This window comes from Lithobates pipiens, unplaced genomic scaffold, assembly GCF_037356315.1.
Source record: "Lithobates pipiens isolate NorthernLeopardFrog02 unplaced genomic scaffold, aLitPip1_a1.2 Scaffold_19, whole genome shotgun sequence".
Classification (NCBI taxonomy): Eukaryota; Metazoa; Chordata; class Amphibia; order Anura; family Ranidae; genus Lithobates; species Lithobates pipiens.
The window spans coordinates 492,787,603-492,806,043 of record NW_027507764.1 but is presented as its reverse complement, the minus strand read 5'-3'; the positions used below and the strand labels follow the sequence as shown (position 1 = coordinate 492,806,043).

The 18,441-nt window shown below is 46.3% G+C and overlaps 1 protein-coding gene across 6 annotated transcripts in view; it reads left to right on the top strand.

Annotated features, from left to right (window-relative positions):
- Window positions 1-18,441, top strand: part of CUNH8orf88 (chromosome unknown C8orf88 homolog) — a 114,482-nt gene that overhangs the window by 52,907 nt on the left and 43,134 nt on the right. Inside the window, exon 8 of one of the 6 annotated variants that reach the window (XM_077493001.1) lies at window positions 6,624-7,340. The exons of 2 other annotated variants lie outside the window; for them this stretch is intronic. In XM_077493001.1, coding sequence (XP_077349127.1) covers window positions 6,624-6,710 — 87 coding nt within the window. In that variant the 3' untranslated portion in view covers window positions 6,711-7,340. Of the gene's footprint in view, window positions 1-6,623; window positions 7,341-18,441 lie in introns of those variants that run through there. 3 more of the 6 variants (XM_077493004.1, XM_077493006.1, XM_077493005.1) reach the window with 3 other exon arrangements.

Below are 18,441 nucleotides of genomic sequence, written 5' to 3'. Positions count from 1 at the left end.
CAGGAAGAAGCGGACCTGACCTGGTTTAAGGCAGAACTTCACGTCTTGGCCCTCTCTATTGTGCACCAAGGCCATTGATGGGGCAGTACAGCCGGTGTTCTGCCGAGAAAGTTTCCCCCGGCGTATAAGGACCCCCCTGTACTGCACAGCGCTTGCTCAGTACGAACCACAATGGAGCCGCTGAAAAATAGCCAAAGCTGAACACAGCGAGTCAGCTGTACACAGCGCCTGTAACGGCCCCTCATAGGCTCTCTTCACTCGCCACGCTTCGGGCACGGCCTCTCTGCGCTCAGCATATTATTTTAACTCTGTCCACTTGGATAGTTGGGCTTGAACATGGACATGGGGTAGAATGTAGTGCGCAGGCGCCGTATACAGCTAACTTGCTGTGTTCAGCTTCGGCTATTTTTGGCGGCTCCGTAGTCATTCGTACTGCGCAGTACAGGGGGGTCGTTATCCGCTGGGGGAACTTTCTCGGCAAGACACCGGCCCTCCTGTATTTTGCCTGGGCCTCATCAGTTGGAGGGCTGTCTGTACTGCCTTATCACTGAAATGGATCCCTCTGTCTTCTCACTCCCACCAGCTTTCAGCTGCTGTAAAAGATTGGTAAAATTTGTGTATGTATGTTTTTTTTTTTTTTTTTTATAGCCTTAGACAGGAGACATTGCCTCCTCACACCTGCTTTAACCCTGCACTAGCACTCAACAACCATGTGCATTGCAAGTTGTTGCTGGATACTTGCAAAGCGGCACCAGTCACTTGAATATGCCAGATCCCAAAGGAGAAATGTCATGCCGCCAAAAGAGCTCTGGGGGGGGGGGGATTTAAAAAATGTTGTTTGGGTACAGTGTTGCATGATGGCGCAATTGTCATTCTAAATGCTCTGAAACCTGAAAATTTGTCCTGGGTATGATGGGGATGAAAGTGCCCTGTATTGAAGTGGTTAATATGGTTGCATGTATGGGGTGTGTTTTGTTGTGTGTTTTTGTTTTTGTTTTTTTGTTTTGTTTTTTTACCAATTGCCACCCTCCCACTGTCAAATGACAGCTGGGCGGTGCTGCTCTGATTCTGGGTGGACGTCATGTCTGCCTCCCAGAATGACCGCTCTCGTGCAGCCCCAGGTTCACACGTTGGCTGTGCCATATTCAGACACGTGTTCTAGATCTGTGTAAAGAGCCACGGCACTGACTCTTGCACTGGGACTGCAGATGAGGCATTTTACATGCACTGTTTTTATCGCTAAAGTGCCTGAAAAAACGCCTCCAGTGTGAAAGGGATCTTGGTCTGCTTTAAACTATATAAACCCGCTATTCATCTGTTTAGACAGCAGATGGTGCCAAAGTATAATGAATAAAGTAGACTGAAAACCAGAATATGTAGGGCTCTGTTCCTCCTATAGCGATTTTAGAGTAACCAATTCTAATATGTGAAAATAAGGAGCTGAGATTTTTACAAAGCCATGATACTGATTACAAAATGCCACATTGATTGCAACTTGTTTATAGATAGATTTATTTTACTCATCCTTATCCAGCCTGCCCTTACCTTCACATGTACAGTACGTCACCTGTGAGTATATAGTATATACAGAATCAAGGAAGTCCTTCAGTCATTACTGCCATCCTATACTAACATGACCTCAGTTTGTAAGGTGAAACTGTTTTCAGACATGTAATCCTCGTCTGAATCAGAAAAGCATTAATAATGCCCAGCTACTCCCATTGCATTGCCATCTTTACCATGCACCAACCATCTTTTGTAAATGTAGGGCCTATAGAACTAAAAGCCGGTACTACTGCATTTGTAAATCCCATGACAGCTGTGTTTACCAGAGCAAGCAACTTTAAATGCTAAAGTATTTGTGCACACCAATACAGTATAATCTTAACAATCCTGTACTTTGTGGGAAAGTGAAATTTGCAAGTATGCATAAATGACGTGCACTAAACCTTTCCTTCATTTTTAATTTACCTTATATTAAAATAATGCTGCTAGATGTATAAAAATGGTAGGTGATGACTAAGATCCTGAACGCAACCAAAATCACTATCCTCTCCCTGATGGCTGGGTCAGGCAAACAAATGAAGAAGAATCTGTCATATCCTCACCTTTGCACATACCCTTATTGCTAGGCATTGGTGTAAAGCAAACGGCCCCACCTGAAATCCCCCCCCCCCCCCCCCCCCCCGTGGAGAGGGTGTGTGAAATGGATGCCATTTCAATCACCTCCAAGTAGGGGCTTGGAAGATTTTTCTGCCTAGTGTAGAAGGACCTGGCTCCTGGTGGGACCACTGGTCCTGGGATTTTTTTTCTTTCTGCATTGAGTCCTGTGATCTACAGTCAACAGCCGGGCTGGGTGACAGGCTGGATAATATAGATCCTAGTGGTCTCCCCTGCCTGGCCATCGAGCATGAGCAGACTTCAGCTATGTGCTGTGTCGGCCACGTCATGCCCTGTCTGATCCAGGGGCTTCCGGGGAGCTATATACTCCGGGGCACACATATGACCGGGCTACTGCTGTCCCTGTCAGTGTTCTGTGGACGAGAGCCACCCCGTACTGCTCTGGTGATGGGTCTGTCCGTGGAATGCGTCCAGCAGCCTCCGCAGGAGGGGTAAGTGGTTCCAATGGAGCAGCTGGGCATTCCCTGGGAGGTCGACTAGGGGGTCTCTCTCTCCCTTCTCTCCCCTCCCCATGCTATGGGACACTGTGACTGGGCAAATGGAGGGTGCGGTACATCTACCTGGCGGGGCTCAGAGTCCTGACACTGCGCTGGGTGTTTGGGGTCCGCTTGTCCTCTTACCTGTTTCTGGGCCATGGTGGGCTGTTTTGGTGTGTACGCCATGTGGGTAGGCCGCCGTGTGGATCATGGCCATTTTTCTGTAGCCACAGCCAGCTTTTCCATTTCCGATATATTCTGGAAGTCCAGCTGCCATTTTCCCAGCACCTTCAGACATTTTTGCTGAGGTGGCCATTTTCTAGTAGCCTCAGCTTGTTTTTGCCTCTAGCGCTGGGTGCTTGTTTCCTTCTAGAACAGCAGGCTTTTTACACAGTACACCTCGTGGCTGACACAGGGGAGAGCGAACAGCAGCAGCACAGCAGTACCTGGTTCAGGGTGGTGAGTCCTGCGGGGGTGGCCCCCTCAGTCTGTGGCAGCTAGGAGGGTGGGCATTTTGTGTGACTTGCCTTAGGGCCCTAAGAGGTGACAGGCGAGTGTGGGTCAGAAGCTGGCGCTTCTTCCCCAGACATCCCTGTTATGGCAACTGGTTCCCCTGCACCTGCGGTGCTTATGGACGCTCTGTCTGCAGTCCTGGAGTCCTTTTTTTGCCAGGGTGGAAGTGGCGTGCGGACACATGGGGGGGGGGGGGTAAAAAGTACCCCACTATCTTCTGGGGAATGCTCTGATTCAGACTCGGGTCCCACTGTAGTAGGCGACCCCTGTTCTGACATGTCAGAGGATGTGGACCAGGACCATTCGGACAGTGAGAATGACTCAGTGTCCAGGTCAGCGTAGGAAAAAGCAGTTGTAGGAGCACTTATCACAGTGGTGTAAGATAACCTAAAGATGGAGGATATGGCAGGGGCATCTACAGAGGTGTCGGTCCCTTTTGGGTCCCACAGGCTGGCCCGCACGGCTAAGGTGTTACTGCATTTAACTTATTTCGATAAGTTTATTTACAAGGAATGGGGAAGCCTGCAGCAGGCCTTTTCAGTCCCAAGGCACATGGCAGTGCGTTACCCCTTTTGAGGAGTTTCCTGAAGAAATGGACATCTCCTCCGATTGTTGACACCCTCCCGGTATCCAGGTTAAATAAGGTAACCATGATTCTGGTGGATGGGACCCCTGCTTTCAAGGACCCTGCCAACAGGAGGGCTGAGGCGGTTGCCCGATCCATGTTTATGGTGGTGGGGTCAGCATTGCGGCCAGTGTTTGGCCACGGCCCTGGTGTCAGACGCTTACTGAATGGGCTAAATTCTTGCACCGTGAGTTGGAGAAGCAACAGGCTTCCCCGGTCTGCGTGGAGCTGGCAGACCAGTTGGTTCAAGGGGTTCAACATGTGGCCCCTCCGGTTCGATTACCGCCGCCTCCGTGGGATTTGAATCTTGTGCTCTCGGTGCTTCAGAAACTGCCATTAAACATTGGGGAGATCCCCTTATTACATCTGCCATCTATTGTGCAGTTTTGCTGTTTTTAACATGTTCTGCCTCTTCCTCTCCTGAAGGGGCAATATAACCCTAAGATGAAGATGCTGTGTCAATCTTCCTTCTTTTTTTTTTTTTTTGCCCAGTGTGCATGGACCCTTAGCAACATGTTCAGGGTGTAACCTGTTACTAAAGCACCTGCCAACATCCTGACATGATGCCCCCATTGTGACTGCAGGCAGTGGAAATTTTCACACCCACTGTCACAATTCAAACACAGCCCACACAGTGACATCATTCATTCACGGTTCTGTGAATAAATGCACTAAACGTACCATCACCCATTGTGGCAGACTAACGCTCAATGATCTGCGAGGGTGCTGTCGAGGGCTCTTGGTTAATTGATCTACCTGGAGTTCAGTAAAAAAAAAAATTATATATATATATAAAAAATAAATATAATTTTTTTTTTTTTTTTTTTTTTTTGTAAAGGCCATTTTATTCTTTAAAGCCCATACCTTCAGATACTATTGGTAGAAAGTGATGTAAATTGATTTGAGACCATGAACTGATTCATCAGATTAACTAATTATTATCCCTCATGATGTGTAGGCATTAAATGAATGTTTGTTTTTTTTTTTTTTTTATTCTTTTTATCTTTTCAGTTCTCATAATTCCCACATAAAATAAATCCAAACATACGTCTAATAAGCTCATTCATGATACCCAGATAGGGTTTTTCCATACAGAAACAAAGATTAAGTACTGTACTAAAAATACAGATTTATAATTCACATTAAGCAGCAACATGTACAGAGGGTGTAAATAGGACAAATGTTACAGAAGGTTTGGGTCAGATATCCTGGGGCTCATTCTCAGTGGCACTGTCAAACCTTTATATGCATTTAGGAGACGTTTCTAAATGCATAGAATGGTATCATCATAAGTTTGTTTTTAGGTACATTCTAGAGAAAATAGAATTCTGTGCACCTAGAATCTGATTTAGACATTCTAAATGCATGTAAACACATCTAAATCTGAAAGACCAATATCTAAATGCAGAAAAAGTGATCTTAGCAGTTTAAATGTTTTATGCTTTACAGATCACTTCTCCTGCATTTAGAATAAGTATAAAAAAAAGGGGGTGTAGTGGGAAGGCTAATTCATAGAAACCCAACTCTGGGCCATTTGCAGTGGGTCTGTGCTCACTTTGTAAGGGTTACATTTTTTTATTTTATTTTTATAAATAGGGGAGCAAAAAAGATTTATTTATCTGATCCTCTGCACCCCCATGCTCCATCAGTCTAGGATCCTGAGGTCTTCAAGCCAGAGCAGGGTTCATAGCTCTACACTGGACTTGATAACGCTGAGGGACAGACCACTGCTGGAGCATGTGGGAGCGCCATCTACTGTGGGAGTCTAGGATCAGGTAAGTTAAAAATGGTTTCTCTTCTCCCCTAGACCAAATGTGCAATTAGGCCTGGTTCACACCTATACTTTTTTTTTTTTTTTTTTTTTTTTTTTTTTTTTTTTCAGTTTTATAGAAACACACTACAGTCCATTTATCATGGTTTCCTATGGGTCACCTTTTACATCTGTGCATTTTATGGAAAGGGCCAGGGACTTTTGTCTGTTTTTGGTTCCAACGACTTCAGTGGATCAAAAGTGTGTATTGAACAATGAAAAATACACCTGGAATATGCAAACTGCAACCTGCATAGGTGTGAACCAGGCCTAAGTGCTTGCAGTGTCGGCGCAGCCCCACTGACAGGCATAATGTCTTACCTTTGGTTCACACCTGTGTGTTTTTTCATCTTCCAGAAACGCAGTACAACCCATTTTAACATGGTTGCCTATGGATCTAGTTCACATCAGTTCATTTTGAGCCAATGCATTTAGAAGTCAATGGACCTGCACCAAAAATGAAAGTGTTGCATTTTTTTTTTTATATGTATTTTGCTGTGTGTTTTTTTTTTTTTTTTTTTTGTTTTTTTTTTTGTTTTTTTTTTTCTTTGGCTAATAGGAAAGTGTGACAGTTCTGTTCATAGTGTGACTTTGATGTTGGTTTACACTCTGGAAACAAAGGTTCCTGCACTACTTTGATGTGACTTGAATGCCAAAGTTTAATGTTGGGGTTAATAAGAGGTAGGGTAATCATTAGAACAACCAAAATGGATAAATTGTTAGGAAAAGGGTATACTAGATAAATTAGATGTAATAACGTTTCTAATTTTAATAATGTAAATGATGTGAAATGAAAAATGGTTGAGAGAATCGCTCTATAAATTCAATAATGAGATTACTTGAAGGGTAATGGGAGGGGTGGAAAAGAGGGGAGGAATTAAGGAGTAATGCTAATTTTATAATATTGGAAACGGGTGTAGCAAGGGGGATAAGGGTATTCCTTTGCCCCCCCCCCCCCCCCCCCTGGTATTTTATCTTTTTATGCTACTTTTTTACATTTTTGATGTGCGCTGCACAGAGCTTGCCAACCGTGGAACCAGATGGAGCCGGTGGGAATGATGTAAACATCCGCAAGAGTTGTTATCCGTGGACACAAAATGGATGAGGAGTGATGCAGGAAGAAAGCACGGCACAGAAACTGAAACCTAGACCTTGCACTTGACTGAGCTTATATTTCACTATATTTATATATTTGCCATTCTGCTTTAATATTGTGCATATGATGGTCAGTTGGGTGTTTGTTGTTTACACAGTTCTTTGGGATCCATTGTTTGTTTTTATATATGTTTATTGTTACACCAATTTATTTATCATGTCGTTGCCAACTAATAGAGGGGCTGGCGGGTGTTAATGTATTTGCCTTTTTTTTATTTATTTACTTAATTAGTTGTGGATTTGATTTTGTCTGTCATTTACCCCTATTGGGGTTTATTTGTTATCCAGTTTGTATCCAGGCACTTATTGGTGTGTTGTATAGGCCTAGAAGGGTCTTGGTTTTGCTTGTACAGTACCTTGTGAAAGTATTCGGCCCCCTTGAAGCCTGAAATGTGGCAAAAGGTTGAAAAGTTCAAACATAAAGATATAACAATTTTTTTAATTTTTTGTGAAGAATCACCAAGTGGGACACAATTGTGAAGTGGAATGAAATCTATTGGATTGTTTAACTTTAACTAATAAAAATGAAAAGTGGGGCGTGCAAAATTATTCGGCCCCCTTGCGTTAATACTTTGTAGAGCCACCTTTTGCTGCGATTACAGCTGCAAGTCACTTGGGGTATGTCTCTATCAGTTTTGCACATCGAGAGACTGAAATTCTTGCCCATTCTTCATTGCAAAACAGCTCGAGCTCAGTGAGGTTGGATGGAGAGCTTTTGTGAACAGCAGTTTTCAGCTCTTTCCACAGATTCTCGATTAGATTCAGGTCTGGACTTTGACTTGGCCATTCTAACACCTGGATACGTTTATTTGTGAACCATTCCTTTGTAGATTTTGCTGTATGTTTGGGATCATTGTCTTGTTGGAAGATAAATCTCCGTCCCAGTTTCAGGTCTTTTGCAGACTCCAACAGGTTTTCATCCAGAATGGTCCTGTATTTGGCTGCATCCATCTTCCCCTCAATTTTAACCATCTTCCCTGTCCCTGCTGAAGAAAAGCAGGCCCAAACCATGATGCTGCCACCACCATGTTTGACAGTGGGGATGGTTGGTTGAGGGTGATGAGCTGTGTTGCTTTTACGCCAAACATATCGTTTTGCATTGTGGGCAAAAAGTTGGATTTTGGTTTCATCTGACCAGAGCACCTTCTTCCACATGTTTGATGTGTCTCCCAGGTGGCTTGTGGCAAATTTTAGACTTTGTATGGATATCTTTGAGAAATGGCTTTCTTCTTGGCACTCTTCCATAAAGGCCATATTTGTGCAGTGTACGACTGATTGTTGTCCTATGGACAGACTCTCCCACCTCAGCTGTAGTTCTCTGCAGTTCATCCAGAGTGATCATGGGCCTCTTGGCTGCATCTCTGATCAGTCTTCTCCTTGTCTGAGCTGAAAGTTTAGAGGGACGGTCAGGTCTTGGTAGATTTGCAGTGGTCTGATACTCCCATTTCAAAATGATCGCTTGCACAGTGCTCCTTGGGATGTTTTAAAGCTTGGGAAATCTTTTTGTATCCAAATCCGGCTTTAAACTTCTCCACAACAGTATTATGGACCCGCCTGGTGTGTTCCTTGGTCTTCATGATGCTCTCTGCGCTTTCAACAGAACCCTGAGACTATCACAGAGCAGGTGCATTTATACAGATGACTTGATTACACACAGGTGGATTCTATTTATCACCATCAGTCATTTAGGACAACATTGGATCATTCAGAGATCCTCGCTGAACTTCTGGAGTGATTTTACTGCACTGAAAGTAAAAATATCCACTAGATTTTGTTCCACTTCACAATTGTGTCCCGCTTGTTGGTGATTCTTCACAAAAAATTAAAATGTTATATCTTTGTTTTGAAGCCTGAAATGTGGCAAAAGGTTGAAAAGTTCAAGGGGGCCGAATACTTTCGCAAGGCACTGTATATCCCTTGTTATTTAGCAGCACTTTTCCTTTTTTCTGAAAGCTAGACCTGTCTGCGCTGGAAGATGGCTCTCTGGGAGGTAAGTATGCATTGATGTGCTCGAATGCATAACTCTATATTATGGGGAGAACCCATCTTCCCTCAGAGGTAAATGTCACTTTAAATTGCCCCCCCCCCCCACACCCCACACCGATATCTGGTCTGTAGCAATTCATGTTTCTTTCCATGTCTTTTCTTCCACTGATTATAATAAAAGCAGATGATCCCACTCAGTAACCACCTTTTTTAGTTTCTGTATTATACAAGAAAGAAAAGCTGTACGGTCTACATCACTTTTAAAGGACAAGTTCACTTATATAATAAAATGTAAATTTTTTTTTTTTTTTGGAGTTTATAAAGCACTGCACCAGGTCTCCTGCAGATCTGTCAGTTTATCTGTACATCCCGTACGGACGAGCGGATACACAGAGAGAAAGAATAGGTGAACTACCACGGCGCTCCACAGCACCAAGGCCTTTCATTGAGAATTAAAAGCTGACTTTCAAAAAGGCTTTTGGTAGTTGTATTTTTTTTTTTTTTATATAATTAATGTTTATTAAAGAAGAGAAGCGTGTACAAAGCATAACGATCAATACATAAACCAATATCAATGGCAGCAGCATTATAGCGTTAATTACAATGGAACAGTCAAATACACCCACCTCTTCTATTATGAAAGAGGGAATATAGTGGACAGAAATAGAGGGAGAGTAAAGGAAAGGGAAAATAAACAGAGAGAGAAAAAGGGGGGGAGGAGGGCAGACCACCCTCAGATAAACACTTGCAAAATTACAGTAGATATAGTAAGAACATGAGTTATGATCACATCACACTGGTTGAGACATTATGGCTGCATAACTAGGGGAATATTTAAAGGCAACCCAACAGGCCCAGATCTTCGTTGCCAACTCAGATTTACCCCGGAGGGAGAGAGTCATGTCCTCCATGTAATATGTGGTATCCAAGTTGAGTAACCAACGCCGGAGCGTGGGGATCGTCTTCAGCTTCCAAAACTGAGGGATTAGGGTTTTGGCAGCGTTTAAGAGGTGTGGTGTAATCGACCTCTTATAGGGGCCCGTCGGCCTCCCCGTGCAATGGAACAGAACATACCACGGGTCATTGGGCACCTCCCACCCCTGGATTTCTTTAATCGTGTAGAAAATCGCCAGCCAGAATGGGCAGATCCTCGGGCAGTACCACCAAATATGAGCATGAGTGGCTACCTCCCCGCACTCCCGCCAACAAAGTGGGGAGGACTGAGGAGAAAACCTATGTAAAACAGCCGGTGTGTAGTGCCATCTGGTCAAAAGTTTATACGCCATTTCTGATGTCTTAGAGGATCCAGAGGAGGTATGAGCCAGGGTGAGGATTTGTGACTGCTGGGACGGAGACAGAGCCGTATGCAGTTCCCTTTCCCAGTACCGTAGGAAGGAGGGAGTAACCGTAGAAGTGAGGGACACCAATGCCTGATAAAAGTACGAAACCGGCCGCTCAATCGGGCCAGGTTCGGCAAATGCGGTTTCCACAGGTGTAAGCTCCGCCAAGGTGCGCAAGGGCTTTGGGAGCATGCGCACAAAGTTCAATAGTTGATGATGTTTCCATCGATCCATGTAGGATATGGGGGAGTCACCCATGATGGAAGAAAGAGGCAACACCCCGGATGAGCCGGTGAACTGATGTAGACATGTGTTAGTGCCCAGCCGCCACGGGTGAATCTGAGGGTCCATGTTACCCGGGGGGAAAAAATTGTGACCCACCAAGGGCATCAGGGGGGAGTTATACAACCAGCCATACATCTTACAGATAGAGTCCCACACCATCAAGGAGGAGTGTGTAAGCGGTGACGTGGTAGGCAAAAGGGTCCGGAACTTCCTCGGGATCCACATCAGTGTGGAAGGTTCAGCGCCACAGAGGTCCGTTTCTAAGTTTACCCAGAGTTTCGTGGCCTTGCAATACTTCAAGTCAAAGAGCCTAGTCAGCACAACGGCCCTGTAGTACAGCTTGAAGTCTGGTACAGCTAAACCCCCGCTACACTTAGGGCGGATGAGGAGAGATCTATTCAGCCTGGGTCTTCTCCTATTCCATATGTACCGGTATACCAAAGATGTCAAGATTGTAAAAAAACCCCACCGGTATCCCAAACGGGACCATCTGAAGCATGAAGAGCACCCTGGGCAGCAAGTTCATCTTAACCAGACCAATTCTGCCCAGCCAAGAATGTCGTAGCTGGGACCACTTCTGGATATCTGACCTAAGTGTGTTGAGCAGAGGTAGAAAGTTAGCGCGGAACAGGGATGATAGGGAGGGCGTAAGTTGAATGCCCAGATATTTCATGGAGCTCAACTGCCAGGTAAAGGGATAGTTCTTTTTCAGGTGAGATACCTGTTTGGCGGGGACAGAGATGTTTAACATTTCCGATTTGGACATATTGATTTTAAAATTTGACACCGCGCCGTAGGCCGAAAACTCGGACATAAGATTTGGAAGGGTGATCAGGGGCTGTTGCACATAAAACAAAATATCGTCCGCGTAAGCCGCGTATTTGTGTTCCGTCGTACCTATTGTCACGCCATGTATATTCGGGTTTCGCCTAATAAGGGATAAAAATGGTTCCAGGGAGATCGCAAATAAAATCGCCGAGAGCGGGCAACCCTGGCGAGTGCCGTTGTATAGGGTAAAGGGTTCACTAAGGGTACCGTTAATCCGTATCTGAGCTGTGGGGCAGTGGTACAACGCCGCTATTTTAGAGCGCAAAGTGGGTCCTATACCCAAGTGCGCCAGCGTAGCCATAAGGAAGTCCCAGTCCACCCTGTCAAATGCCTTCTCAGCATCCGTGGAAAGTAACAGGGTGGGCTGGGAAGTCCGCCGCACATAAGCCATCAAGGACAGTGTGCGGAGAGAATTATCCCGCGCTTCCCTCCCGGGGATGAATCCTGTCTGATCCCGTGAAATCCACTGTGGCACCAAGGGGAGCAGCCTATTCGCTACGGCTTTAGCATAAATCTTCGCATCAATATTCAAGAGTGAAATGGGGCGGTAGCTCGCGCAGTCACTAGGGTCCTTGCCCCCCTTGGGTAATACCGTGATGTGGGCATGAGTGGTCTCCGGGCGAAGGTCCCCGCCGTCCGAGGTCACGTTAGCGTATCTGGTCAGATACGGCAACAGTATGTCAGCGTACGCTCTATAATAAGATACCGTGAGGCCGTCTGGCCCCGGTGCCTTACCGCGCGCCATAGCTTTCATGGCTCCCAGAAGCTCTGCAGCCGTAAACTCCCCCTCCAAGGAAGCCAAAGCCTCCTCGGAGAGCTTCGGGAGGGCGGCACGGGCCAGATAGTCCCCAATAAGGCGTCCCCGAGCCTCTCTATCCTGGACACCCTGGTGCACCTGATACAGACGCTGATAAAAGTCCCTGAATGTCTTGGCTATACGGGGGGTCTCAAACACCAGGTCTCCCGAGGGGGTCTTAACTTTGGCAATAAACGCCGCGTTTTTACGCTGTCGCACCGAGTTGGCCAACAGCCTACTGGGCTTATCTCCCCACTCATAAAATCGGTGAGCTACTATCCGCGAGCGTCGCTTTTGATCTACGTGAAGGAGGGACTTCAGGGTCTCCCGTTTTTCCGTTAAGGCGTGGAAAAGGGCCGGAGTCTGGGTCAGCTTATGCCGTCGTTCTAAGTCCGTAATGTCACGCAACAAGTCGGACTGTTGTAGTAAGCGCTCTCTCTTTTTCCTAGAACCCAATTCCATGAACTTTCCCCTAATATACACCTTGTGGGCCTCCCATAGCACTCCCGGCGAAACTTCAGGACTGACATTAGTCTTAAAATAAAATTCCAAACTGTCACCCATCACCTTTTTATCCGCCTCTTCGGCTATAAGGTCCTCGTTCAACTTCCAGTTAGTGGATTTCAGGGGTATGGACGCCACTCTAATGGTTAAGGAAATCGGAGCATGGTCCGAAATGGGGGATGAGTCAATGCTTGACTTCACTATGAGCGGGAGGTGCTGGTGATCAATGAAGCATAAATCAATTCTAGAGTATGTTTGGTGCACCGGAGAGAAGTAGGTAAAGTCCCTTTCCCGCGGGTGATTAATTCTCCAGACATCCATCAACTGTAGGTCATGGAGTCGAGAACGTATATACCTCACTCCCCTGCCGGAAAGCGAGGAACCACCTCTAGAGGTGTCCAAAGTAGGTTCCAGGGGAACATTAAAATCGCTCGCTAGTAGAATGCATCCACGTGCAAAATTCCGTAGGGAGTTGAGTGTGGAAGCCAGGAAACGCACCTGGTTTTTGTTAGGGGAGTATAAGGTGGCCAAAGTACACTGCATGCTGCCTAGGGTGCCCCGCAGAAACAGAAAACGCCCCGCAGGATCACACAACATTTCCTCAAACGTGAACGCGGTTCCCCTACGAATCCCAATGGCCACACCTTTTGCCTTAGAAATGTCGGAGAGGCTGTAGTACCACGTGGGGTACTTCGGTGAGTGCAGTCTAACTCGAGTCGTCTGCGTGAGGTGGGTCTCCTGGAGGAAGACCACGTCCCCCCGCAAACGGTCCAGCTCCCTATATAAGTTGTGTCTCTTCCCCGGGGCGTGATGGCCCCGTACATTAAAAGATACAAGGTTCACAGTAGCCATTGGGTCTCAGGAGGAGGAACCGCGATCACCACAACATTATCGATGCAATACAGAGGCGGTCTGCCGCTAAATAGGGGGGAGGGGATCAGAGGAGGTGGAGGCAATAGACAAGAGAGGTGAAAGAGAAAAGGAAAGGAGAAGGAGAGGAGACAAGAAAATGAAAGACCCCACCTTAGTGGGAAAAACAAAATGAACCAAAAAAGGTGCTGTCGGAGAACAGCTAGTAGTGCACGCATTTCCATGCCGTGCGCGAGCGGGCTGCGTGACCGCCACAGGGCCCCCACGCCCGCCACCCCAACAGGGGAACGGACGCCAGGGCCCCGCGCCGGGCAGCCCCCACTCAAAAAGGGGGGGACGGGACTCGGGCAGCCGGGCGCAAACCACACCATTAAGGTCCAAAGTAGCGCCCCGCGGTCCGGTGCCGACACCAAGGCATAAAAATCTAGAGATAACATCATCCAAAACATAAAACGTTAAAACGCCTGTAAAGAACAATATGGGTATGAAGCTAAGGCGGTAAGATACCTAATGGGGGGGGGGGGGGGGGTACCGCGAGTCAGTCACGCTCCAAAGGCACAGAGAGGGAGAGGGAAAAATCACACGCCATTAGATAAGGCAAAAGAACAGTAATTTTCACCTCCAAACTGAGGCCCCCAAGGAGGTACCGGGGTGTGGGCCACACGGCCAAAGGTGACTCAGCCGTGGCCTTGCAAAAACTCATTGCCTCCAGAGGCGGTCAGCTTCCTCGCACAAACTTGGTAAGGGAGCCCCCCCAATTGCGTTCAGGCGGTATGTCCCACAAATGTAAGTAGGCATCTTGAGCAGGTAAACAAGCTGAGGGGCAGGTTGCCATTTCAAGGGCGGTAATCAGGTGCAGAAGTGCGGCGGGCACGGCTCACTCTCTGCCAGCCCTGGTCGGCCCCAGTGGGCAGGGGCGGGAGGCCGTCTTGCCATCCAGGCAGCTCCGGGATAGGAACGGACATATCCGTGCAGAATTTGGGCAGCTCCTCCGGGAATCGAAGTATTGCGGTTCTGCCATCTCTAGAGGCGATCAAGGCTGCAGGGAAGCCCCACTTGTATTTAATGGACGCCGCCCGAAGCAGTTCCGTGAGGGGTCGTAGGGCCCTGCGTCAATCCAAGGTTTCCTTAGCTAGGTCCGGGAAAAAGGATAACATCGCTCCATGAAAATCAAACGGAGTAGCTCCCCTGGCTTTCTGCATAATCAGTTCCTTTTCAGGATAATGGTGGACCTGGCAAATGATGTCCCGTGGGACGTCTGTAGCAAGATTGCGTGGTCGGAGTGCCCTGTGCACCCGGTCAATCCTCAAGGGGGCGTCAGCTGCTCGGCCCAGAAGGCTGTTAAAAATACCCCGAACGGACGGTAACAGGTCGTCGTCCCCAGTCGCTTCGGGAAGACCCCTAATCCGAACGTTATTACGTCTGTTACGGTTCTCTTGATCTTCGATCTTGTAAACGGTCGTACGATGCGAAATGGCAAGTTGTCGTGTAGTCGCCTGTAAGGATCGGATAGCGTTCGCATGGCGATCTAGACGTTGCTCCGACTCTTCGACACGAACCAATACTTGCGAGAGATCCGAACGAACTGCGGAGACCTCCTTCTTAATGACCCGCTCGAGGTTCAGTAGCATGGAGGCGAGATCGGAGGTGGTAGGGAGACCGCTCACTCTCGGCGCCGCTCCGGCGGAAGGATGTTGCTCCCCTTCATCTCCCGAGCCCGTCGAGGACTCGGGCGAGCGCGACCTCCGGTCCGGCCCATCGCGGGGGGCGAGATCTACTCCACTCCGCGGCTTGCGGCCTAGGTCGTCCTGCTCCTCCACCTCGTCCGGTTCCACGGAGAGGAATCGTTTAATTGACCCCGTCGAGGCTCCTTTCTTGGGCAGAGACATGCCCGTCCGCCGGCCCATCGTTCAGGTAACAAAAATGTATTTTTTTTGGATGAATTTAGGTACTTTTCTCGGTGTCGGCCTCGGAGCTCACAGAGCACACGTCTGCTCTAGCACATCACCAGGCCACGCCCCCCTTGGTAGTTGTAGTTTATTAATTCATAGAACTCTGTGAATGAATGATACAGCTATTGGGGTAGAGTTCTGCAGGGCCATGCTGTTTAAAAAAAAAAAACTGACAGTGCAGGGCGAGAAGGTGTCTGTCTGTCGCTCAATAGGGTTTAGGTCTGGAGACATGCTTGGCCAGTCCATCACCTTTTACTCTAATCTTTAGCAAGGCAGTGGTTATCTTGGAGGTGTGTTTGGGGTCGTTTATCATGTTGGAATGCTGCCCTGCGGCCCAGTCTTTGAAGGGAGGGGAATCATGCTCTACTTCAGTATGTCACAGTACATGTTGGCATTCATGATTCCCTCCAATGAACTGTAGCTCCCCATTGCTGACAGCACTCGTGCAACCCCAGACCATGACACTCCCACCATGCTTGATTAGGCAACACACACTTGTCCTTGTTTGTACTCCTAACCTGGTTGCTGCCACACACGCTTGACCCCATCTGAAACAAATCCATTTATCTTGGTCTCATCAGACCACAGAATGTGTGCAAAAAAAATGGTGAACTACAAATATAAGCTGCTGGCACTCAAACAAAGTCTACAGAAATGAAATAAAAATTAGTGCAGCGCTAGAGAGAATGTGATTTTAGATGTGTGAAGACCTCTAGAACCAAAACGATAAGATCAAATATAGTATCATTCATGAGCCATAGTGGATTTATATCACAATACAAGGAACAATGGAATGTGTAACCTAAAAACACATTAACATGTAAATGGTATATTCAAAAAAAATGATAAACACAAATCTAAGTTAATAGTGTTCAAACACTGCTAAAAATAACAAAAAAAATAAGCATAAGTGTCCAAACAAGTACAGTGAAGGGGCACAGCCTCCATATGAAATATGACACATAATCCAGATAAATTGATTAGATGCCAAAAAAACGCTTGAAGGTGGTATAAACGAGAGGTTGGGTACACTTACCGCATGTGGTGGACACACATACCATATGGCAGTGGGTCAAATGAGCTTTTAACGCCTCAATTCCTGGTGCTGAATGCAGTAATCCTGCGACTCCAACCATGCGTTTTCTATACCATACGTCAGGACAGCAATGAGACCGACAGCCTGAGGTTCACACTAGATGTAGTTGTTCTGTGGCTCCATCTGTATGTTTCCAAACCATAAGACAGGATGGCAGTACAACCAGCAACCCTGTAGATCCGAAGGGTAGTTCTGTAAGAGGAGGAGGAATTGCTGATATCTCACCGGGAACTTCCTGACGGGTACGGCACTACCCTTACTGCCATTCTGTCCTACGGTCTGGAGACGTACGGTTGGAGTCACTGAACAGCTTCATCTACTATGAACGTCAGGCAGTTGGTCTCATTGCCATCCTGACGTATGGTATAGAAAACGCATGGTTGGAGTCTCAGGGTTACAGCATTCAACACCAGGAATTTAGGTGTTACAAGCTTGTTTGACCCACTGCCGTATGGTATGTGTTCACCACATTCGGTAAGAATAGCCAACCTGGCAGTGTTTGAACAACACTATTGACGTAGATTTGTGTTTTATCTTTTTTTTTTTCTTTTTAAATATACCATTCACATGTTATAGTGTGTTTTTATGTTACACATTCCATTGTTCCTTGTATTGTGATATAGTATCATTCATGAGCCATAGAGGATTTATATTTGATCTTATTGGGTAAGTTCTAGATGTCTTCACATATCTAGTCACATTCTCTCTAGCGCTGCAGTAATTTTTATTTCATCAGACCACAGGACATGGTTCTAGTAATCTATGTCCTTAGTCTGCAGCAAACTGCAGGATTTCTTGTGCATTATTTTTAGAAGCTTCCTCCTGGGACAACAGCCACACAGACAATTTGATGCAGAGTGCGATGTATGGTCTGAGCAACTGACAGCCTGACCCCCCCTCCACCCCTTCAACCTCTGCAGCAATGCTGGCAGCACTCATACATCTATTTCCCAAAGACATCCTCTAGGTATGACGCTGAGCACGTGCACTCAACTTCTTTGGGTGACCATGGCAAGGCCTGTTCTGTGTGGAACCTGTCCTGTTAAACCACTGTATGGTCATGGCCACTGTGCTGCAGTTCAGTGTCAGGGTCTTGGCAATCTTCTTATAGCCTAGGCCAGGGATATGCAATTAGCGGACCTCCAGCTGTTGCAAAACTACAAGTCCCATCATGCTTATGCCTCTGGGTGTCATGCTTGTGGCTCTCAGTCTTGCTATGCCTCATGGGACTTGGAGTTCTGCAACAGCTGGAGGTCTGCTAATTGCATATCCCTGGCCTAGGCCATCTTCATGTAGAAGTACAATTCCTTCCTTTTTTTTTTTTCCCCCTCAGATCCTCCAGCTCTTTGCCATGAGGTGCCATGTTAAACTTCCAGTGTGACCAGTATGGAGAGCGATGCTGCAAAATTTAACACACCTTCTTACCATTCACACCTTGTAAAACGAATGAGTCAAATGACACTGGGGAGGGAAAATGGCTAATTGGGCCCAATTTGGACATTTTCACTTAGGGGTGTACTCACTTTTGTTGGTAGCGGTTTAGGCATTAATGGCTGTGTGTTGAGTTATTTTGAGGGTACAGAAAATGTACACTGCTACAAAGAAGTGAGTGTACAGCTTTTATAACAAAGTGTCATGTGACAACACTGAGGAAAAGATATAATAATAAAATATTTTCAAAAATGTGTGGGGTGTATATATAATGTATTTATCTTGTCCGTGTGTTTCTGTATATATTAGAGCAGCACGTTTCTGGCTAAAATGAGACTCACAATTTTTATTGCTTAGCATAAAGATCTTGATTCTCTTCTTTCACATTATACAGAAAAAATTGGGATAACTTTACTGTTTTTAGTCCCTTTTTTTTTTTTTATATTTATTTATTTATTTTTTTTAAACGCTGCGGAAATACAGCGTGACTGATAAAAAAAAAAAAAATCATCATGTTTGGGTGCTCTAAGTAAGTAATTTTCTAGCAGAAAATTATTTTTACTTGTAAGCAACAAATGTCAGAAAAGGTTTGG